Consider the following 8,909-nt stretch of genomic DNA (forward strand, 5'->3'; position numbering starts at 1 on the left):
AAAAAAAAAAAAAAAAAAAAGAAAAAAAAAAAGAAAAACCCAAACAATTAAAGTTGGCATACTGTAGGGACACTTGTATATCCATGTTCACTGTGGCACAGTTCATAATAGCCAAGATATGGAAGCAGACTATATGACCACCATCAGATGAATGATAAAGAATATGTAGTATATAACATAATGGAGTATCATTCTGCCATAAGGAAGAATGTTATTTTATCATTTGCAAGAAAATGTGTGGAGCTGGAGACAATCTTGGTGAGCCAAATAAGCCAGACTCAGAAAGATAGATAATCTATGTTCTCCCTAATATGTAGAACCTTTAAAAAAATAACAATGATTTAGAAAGAAAACTTTTGTTTGTTTGAGATAGGGTCTCACTATGTTGCTGAGACTGACCTGGAACTCACTATGTAGCCCAGGCTGGTCTCGAACTCCCAGAGTGCTTTGATTACAGATGTGCACCACCACACCCAGCTAAGAAAACTATTACTAGGCAAGAAGAAAGGTAGAAGAGGGAAGGGGAAGAGATGTGAAGGCAGGTAATGGGAAAATGAATATGAGCAAAGAATACACGTGGAAATCCTCATAAGAAATAGAAACAAGAGAGTAGGGTAGGGCAAGGGAATGACAAAGGAATGAAAATGATCAAAGTAAACTGTGTGTGTACAAATCTAATCTGTGTAACCAATAAGAAAGAGTGGATAAAAAAATGAAAAACTGTTAATTTGTCACTTTTAACCATATGAACTAGATTTGTGGTCATATAACAAAATCTAGAACAAACCAGGAAATTGTATGCGATAAATAAGGCCTCATTGTGGCAATTTTACCTTAAAGGGAGAAGACTTAGAAGGGATTCTTGGGTAAAAATCAATAAATAGAAGATGAGAAAGAAAAAAAAAGTGAGTTTAGAAGCAAGGCTGAAGGACGAAGGAAGATCATACAAACTTTGGGGAACTGCTGAAGAAGACAGGAGGGAAGTAAGAAGGAAAAAATAAAAACAAGAACAGAGCAGAACAGAACAACCACAATAAAAAAAACTAGAAACTGTTTACAGTCATATAAAGACGAGAATAATCAAGGAAAAATAAAACGGTACAAAAACAAAAACCAGAAAAGAACAAAACAAGAAAATAAGGGGGAAGAAAAGAAACCTGTATGCTTCAAAGTGTGTCTCTGTTGTCACTGGTAGATAGAATGAGCAGAGTCCAGATTTGAGTTGTTTAATCCCAGAAGCCTGCACTTTTTGTTCCACTGAGGTTCAGGCTTGTTTCTGGCTGTGAGACTGGCCCTGAGTTTCTTGAGTCAGCTACAGTCTGTGTGCCTCCTGCCTGCTTGAACACAGCACCTTCCCCTCCGTACCAGGAGCCACTAGGTGGAGCCCGCCTGTAGCTGTTCTGAATTCTGAGCTCAGTTCGCCCCTCTCCAAGATGGCTAACATCCAATCACCCTGTCTATCCCAATATCTCACCAGCTGGTGCAGTCCTCTACATCCACTGCTCTGTTGTGCTGGTGTGTTTCTCTGTCAAGGCCTCTGTGGTTGCCAGTAGTCACTGCACATGTTCAGGTTCAATCTGCCTGCCCACGCCCTGAGCCTGGACAAGGCACCGACTGCCACCTCCCTCCTTTTTGTGGAAGTCTTTCTCTTGGCTCTCCCTGTGGACTTCATTTCTGGCTTCAGATCCTTCCTGGGCCCCAGGAACCCACTTCCCTTCTCTTTCTCCTCTTTACTTCACTATAGTCCAATGTCTGGACCACAAATCCCAGAGGGGTTCTTTCTCTGCTGCTCACCACTGTGCCATCATCCTGGAATTGTCCTTCAATTTTTAGAGATAGTTTTGCAGGATATGTCATTGTGGATTTGTTGTGTGTGTGTGTGTGTGTGTGTGTGTGTGCATGTGTGCACACGCATGCTTCAAAACTTCACTCTTAAGCTCTCTTTTAAGGCTTGTGTTAAAATCTGCTGTAGTTCTCACTGGTTTACCTTCATAAATGGTTTGTTGCTTTATTAAAATTCCATTCTTTTGAATTTTTGGGATTTTTGATGATTTGTCATAGAGAAGTTCTTTTCTGATTATAGCTATTTGGGGTTCTAAATGCCTCACTTATCTCTATATTAAGTTCTTCATATTTGGAAAGTTCTATTTCTGCGAATAAGTTTTTAATGCCATTTGTGCCATCTTCTCCTTTTTCACTAAGTCAAATTAATCTTATTTTAGTCTTTTTGCACCATCTACAGTAGCAGATGTTCAATTCATTTTTCATGTTCTGTTGTATTTAAGTTATCTTTGAGTATATGCTCACCTGCATCAGTTCTGTCTTCTGGTTCTGACCCTCTGTCCTCACGTTAGTCACTTGTGTTGCTCATACTGCCAATGGAACTTTTAATCTCCTGGATTTCTGTTTGGTACCTTTTCATGGATTCCAGTTTTTGATAAACTAGACAGTTATGTTTTATCTCATTTTATTTAGTTCACCTAGCTATTATTACCTTCTGTTAACTCACTGATTTTATTAAGCTCATTGTTTAGTTATATCTTCTGTGAGCACAGCAAGCTCCTTATTGATCTTTTTGTTTTCGTCTTATCAGTTCATATAATTCAGCTGTTTGGCTTTTTTTTTTTTTTTGGTACGGGGATTGAACATGGGTCCTTGCGCTTTTGAGGCAGGTGGCGGAACTGCTGAGCTAAATCCCTGGCCACAGCTATTTGGCTTTTGATTTCTTCCCCATTGTTGCCCCACAGATCAACTTTGGGGGAGTTGGGAGATTTTGGAGGCGTTTTATTGCTGTGCCTTCTCATGTTTGTTTGTTTGTTTTTACTGAGATGTTGGGCCCATTATAGTGGAAAGACTTTATTGCTGCTGTGGAGATATCTGTAGTGTCTGCTTTTCAGGGATGTACTTTAAAAGGCATGGCTAATCATAGGCTTTGCCTCTGTCTAAAGATCCAGCCATCTACATCAGTTTGGGAGGGGAGGCTGCAGTACAATTGTCCCAGCATTCAGTTCTCCAGAAATGAAACACAGTATTGTTGATGACACAAAGAGAAACCTTGACGTACAGTGAGAACCACTTAGTAACAGTAACTGTGCCATCTGGCAGTAGCAACAAAATCATCAGTGGTAGAGCCAAAGACAAACTGGATATTGATATACCATAAGAACCAATAAAAGCTACCACTATACCAAAAAAAAAAAAGCTACCACTATATCATGCTTAGCCATAGAAAGGAGACCTGTAATTATAACACAGACACAAAGAAAAAGCAAATAACTGATGTACAGTGAATATCTACTAAATGGAGCAATTATATCTCCATTAACAATAGCAAAGAATTCAACAATAGTATAGAATAACTAAATTTCTAGAGATTAAATTTAAAGGTTGTAATAGTAAAGATGGTGGGTTGGGGATTGGGAAAAGGAAAGAAGTAAAATTTGCAGAATAAAGTGAGATAGGGAGGAAAGTGAGATCAAGATCCTATTAAGGAGCTGGGTGTGGTGGCGCACACCTGAAATCCCAGCACTCTCCAGGCTGAGGCAGGAGGATCGCTGTGAGTTTGAGACCAGCCTGGGCTACATAGTGAGTCCTAGGTCAGTCTCAACTACATAGTGAGACCCTGTCTCAAAAAACCAAAACAAACAAAAAAGATCCTATTAAGGAGTAGAGCCATGCATGGTGGCTGCAACATTTATAATCTCAGTTTTTGGGAGGCTGAGGGAGGAGGATCACCGTGAGTTTCAGACCAGTCTGGACCACATAGTGAGTTCAAGGCCAGCCTGAACTGCATATTAAGACCTTGTCTTAAAACAATATAGTAAGAACCAAAAGATCCTTTTAAGGAGTAAAATAAAAATCAATAAAATTAGATACAAGTAATAAAAGCAGCTGGGTGTTGTGGTGTGCCTGTAATCCCAGCATTTCAGAAGCTACAGGCAAGAGAATTGTCATGAGTTTGAGGCCAGCCTGGGATACAGTGAATAGTAAGTTCAAGGCCAGCACAAACTGTCTCAAAAGAAAAAAAAAAAAATTAAAAAGAAAAACCCCAAAGAACAGTGAAAAATAAAATTCCTCTGTGTTTTTGAGTGAGTGGTTTCTTTCCAGGTCTGCAGTATTGGAATCCACTAGATATGGGGGAGGGATAGTGAGTCACTGCTAAGACCTATTTTGTTTCCACACTCTGTATGTGGACTCCAAGTCCATCCTCACCTTTTCTTCTGGGTGTGGTTGGTCATTCGAGTCCACCCTGGAGACACCACCACTCCGGGACCTCCCAACTTTAGTGTCGCTCTCTGTGCACTCTACGACATCTAGTTTTATGGACTGTGATTTGTTAGGTGCTCCCTCTTTCTCCGGAGGCTCCTCTCTCTGTACACCCCAGGGTATGACTGTCCACGCTGATGTTTTTCCTTGCTCACTTTGGTAGATGGGGGAAACAAACGGACCCTGGGTTCTGTGCTCAGTCTAGGCGGTGGGACAGGGATTCAGGCAGACCACTAGACTTAATGCCAGCACTTTTAGGTCAGCCTCCTCTGAAAGCCACACACAACTGGCCTGGCATCTCGCCATAGAAGGCCGGGTCCCTGTGTGCTTCCTGGCCTGAGCTTAAACTTCTCAGGCAGTCTGTGCCTAGCCTACATCCTCTCTGTGACTGTCTGTTTTGACCATCTCCCACCCAGTCACTGTGGTAGGGTGACAGCAGAAACCCTGAAGTGTAGTTGTTATTTAGCTCAGTCTTCTTGAACCTTTCCTCATTGCCCTGGATTTCTTCTTCAACTCTAGCTTGCCATGTGGAAGGAGTCACTTTTTGTTTTTTGTTTTGTTTTTGAGACAGGGTCTCACTATGTAGTGAGACTGACCTGGAACTCACTATGTAGTCCAGGCTGGTCTCGAACTCGCAGTGATCCTCCTGCCTCAGCCTCCTGAGTGCTGGGATTACAGGTGTGTGCCACCATGTGTGGCATTGGAAGGAGTCACTTTAAGTACTGGGGCTCGAACTCAGGTCCTTGTGCTTGCGAGGCAGGCGCTGAAAAAAGCTAAATCCCCAGCCTGAAGGAGTCACTTTTAAGTAAAACCCGACATTGCTTTTGCAGTTGACAGTAGCCATGGGCTTTTCTTGAGACTAATGCTGCCAACCCCGCCTTTGTTTTATTCTCTCTGGAGCTTCTCACCCTCTCAGGACTTACCTTATGTTAGCAGACACAGGTCTCCTGGGGGCCAAGATATGGTTTCTGAATTCCTTTGTTCATTTCTCTGCTTTTCTCCAGCTTCTCTGTAGTTTCTAGTTTTTTGTCAGCTCCCTCCTGATTCCTGGAGATCTTTTTTTTTTTCTTTCTTTTTCTTCCAGGTCTCAGACAGGCTGTATTTTGCTGCCAGTCTAGTTGGCCAATTTCTGTCTTTACTTATTTTGAAAACTCAGTTGTTTCACTATTTGTATTCATTCCTTGGAGAAAATGAGAGGGTGCTTTATATCTAAAGTATATGTATAGTTCAATAAATACTGTTTGGATCAGAAGTGACTTGGTTATAGGGAACAGAACTCATTTAAATTTAGTTCAAGAAAAGATTTGACACATGGTTAAGAATCTAAATCAAGGAAAAACTAATAGAAAGCAAAAGGGCGTGAAGATGTTGTTTATTCATGGATTTTATTCATAACATATTCTAGTATTAACTTAGTGAAAACTGTTCAAGTGTGTCCTACTTAGTTCCACTTTGTGGCCAATTGGTTGTGGCTAGATGGGACCACATGTAAAGCTCTGTCCAAATGAAGCATTTGTAGAGCTGAGGAGGCAGTGAAGATCATCTTCGGTAAAGGAAGATGGTTTGAATCACAACCCTGTTTATCACACTGTAGAACATAAGTTGTTGAATTGTACTGTTTCTTCCAGATGAACAGTATCCCAACTGACAAGATGCTTTCAGTCCACCTTGGCATTAGAACTGCCGGGGTGGGGGGGACATCTGCTGAGTGAAGAAGTTGACTTTTTTATATTCTTGTGTTCTGAGGAAATTCATATTCCTTCAGCAGTACTTTGCTGTTCATGGTAGAAAATGTTTGTGGCATTTTGCATGGGTAAAGTAGGATCCCCCCCTTTGTGGTACCTGAGATTGAACTGAGGACCTTTGCACTGAGCTAGATGTATGTGTCTGCCTGCCTGCCTGCCTGCCTGCCTATCTTAATTATTTGGATGGAATTGAGACAAGAGTGTTGCTGTGTAGTTCATGATGGTCTTGAACTCACTATATAGGCCAGGCTGCTCTCGAATTCATGGTGATCTTCCTGCCTCAGCCTCTCAAGTGCTGGGATTACAAGCATATACCAGCACACTTGGCCAGTTATTTAAGTATTTATTTGCAGTACTGGGGATCAAACTCAGGACCTTGCACTTGTGAGGCAGGTGCAGTGCCACTAAGCTAAATCTGGCCCTTTTTTTTGAGACAGTGTCTTAATGTGTAGTTCAGGCTGGCCTTGTACTTACAGTGATCCTCTTGCTTCAGCCTCCCAAGTGCTGGGATTACAGGTATGTGCCTCTGTGCCCAGCCTCTGGCTAGTTTTTTTGAAACAGGGTTGTCTTAGATTGATAAAGTTCCAGGCTGGGCTTAAACTTGCAGTCTTCCTGTCTTGCCCCCCAAGAGAGCTTGGAGCTTTAGTATTGTATGTGTAAATAGCCATTCTCTAGGGCAGTGATGGGGAACCTTTTAGAGCTTTCAGTGATAAGGGACAGCTCCCTGTGGCATGTGTGCCCTAGGCCAGCTGCTCTAGGGCATGCTGGCTGTCTATACTTGGCATGGAGATGAGATAGATATTTACAGATCTTTATATTTTAAATGTGTGCATGCATATTTTTAAATGACATTTTTTTTCACAGGTTTTTTTTTTCTTTCCACTAAGGGGGAGGTGGCAGGGGTGGAGTTGGGGGACTTAGTAACTGTTCATACTTTCAGTAAACCCAAACAGACAATTAGAGGAAGAGGGGCATTGGGAGTGAAGAGAAAGCAGTGATTGAGCTGCTGTGTTCAAGGTTTTGTTTCATGGTACTGGGGATTGAACCCAGAGCTTTCACAATGAGCTACATTTCAAGTTTTTTTTTTTTTTTTTTTAATTTTGAGGCAGGGGTCTTACTGAATCACTAAGTTGCCTGGGTTGTACTCAACTTGTAGTTTTCCTGCCTTAGCCTCCCAGAGTGCTGGGATTACAGGTGTACTGTCATGGCTAGCTCAAAGTATTTTTTAAAACTTTCTGCTATAAAGAGACTGTTATATTTGTAACTGCTATCTAGAATGGGTGTAGCCATCTATACTCATTCACCAAATATTTATTGACAACTACATCCCATGTTCGGTCAAACCATATATAAGTAAGGGCTGTGGCTTACTTTTGAGAAATGCTTATTTGAGTAGGGAAAGAGAGTGTCAATAAAAGTAGCAAAATAGCCCTGAATATGGTGTTACATGCCTGTAATCCAGCACTTGGGAGGCTGAAGCAAGAGGATAGGCAGGAGGATTGCTGTGAGTGAAAGGCCAGCCCAGGCTACTACTGAGTTCCTGGCCAGTCTTGCACTACAAAGCAAGACCCTGCCTCACCCGCTTCTTTCGAAGCAAAATAGTTGAAGAGAAATGTTTTGAGAGGTTCCATGCCTCCTCCATTACTGGGGGTTGAATCAGGACCTCTTGAATACAAGGCAAGGGCCATACTACTGAGCTACATACTTAGCCGGTTATATTTTATATTTCATTTTGAAATGGAGACTTGGAGCAAGTTGCCCAGCCTTGCCCTGATCTTGTATAATCTTTATACGTCAGTCTTCAAGTCGCTGGGGTTACAGGCTTGTGCACTGTGCCTGGATAAGAGGTTTTACACTTGATCTTAGCCAAAAGGCCGAGAAGCGATTGGATAAGAGGTTTTAAAAAATAAACTCTAGTAAATTTTTTATAACAGGATAGAATTTAACCTACATAATTTATTCTTGGGCCGGGAATTTAGCTCAGTGGCACCGTGCCTGCCTCGCACTCGCAAGGTTGTGAGTTTGATCCCTGGTACCAAAAAAAACAAAACAAAGTTAAATCTTTTGCCTCCTGAAGGTGACTTTCTAACCATTTTCGAAAGCCACTTAGATATGCCTGAGCATTCCTTTTATTTTAAAGCGAAATATGTAAAAAATACAGCCAAAGAATTATTTAATAAATACTGGTGTTGATACCAATTGAGAAGAGTAATCACAAAAAAGCATTTGACACAGGGGAACTTTTTCTGCAGTTGTTGATTGCATAGGAACAGAGGAGTTTACCCCCCTCTCCAGGTGATCTCCCTTAGTTTAATCTGCTTTCTTTAATTTTGAAGGAGATGGACGAACACATGCGGAGCATGTTGCATCACAGGGAACTTGAGAACCTGAAGGGCAGGTATGGGAACAGCTGTCTTCCATAACTTTGTGAATGGGGGGTTGCAAGCTGATTGTCCTTGTCAGTTTGTTTTATAGTAATACATTGTGATGAATGTTGTTTTATGGTGTGCAGCAGTTGTTTAAAACTAATCACGATGCTGTAGATTTTTGGTGTTCAGAAATAAATACTGATACCTTTGTGCATTTCAAATGTGTCGAATTCACAGCAAGTCTGGGAAGTCGATTATAATAAAAGTGAGTTGGGATAACCTAATTTCCTCCTTAGTAAGCTGTCTCATTGCTACACAATAGCCTTACAAGTAGGATAGCTCATTTTTTGCTTTAAAAGTATTAAAAATGATTGCATACCATAAACTATATGTTGCTGGGATATTCTGAAAAGTCCAAAGCCTGCTGTAAATTGCACTGACTCTGATTAGTGTAAACAAGATCCAATTACAGACCTTAAGTATACTTGTGGATGCTCTTTTTTTTTTTTTTTTTGGTTTGGATTGAACT

General features: G+C 41.1%; 1 protein-coding gene across 1 annotated transcript in view; it reads left to right on the forward strand.

The window, feature by feature from the left end:
- Window positions 1-8,909, forward strand: part of Znf106 (zinc finger protein 106) — a 72,456-nt gene that overhangs the window by 20,542 nt on the left and 43,005 nt on the right. The window contains exon 3 of the mRNA XM_010624782.3: window positions 8,348-8,409. Within this exon, the coding sequence (XP_010623084.1) occupies window positions 8,348-8,409 (62 nt within the window). The remainder of the gene's footprint in view (window positions 1-8,347; window positions 8,410-8,909) is intronic.

This window comes from Fukomys damarensis, unplaced genomic scaffold (genome assembly GCF_012274545.1).
Source record: "Fukomys damarensis isolate Sample0158 unplaced genomic scaffold, DMR_v1.0_HiC HiC_scaffold_17, whole genome shotgun sequence".
NCBI lineage: Eukaryota > Metazoa > Chordata > Mammalia > Rodentia > Bathyergidae > Fukomys > Fukomys damarensis.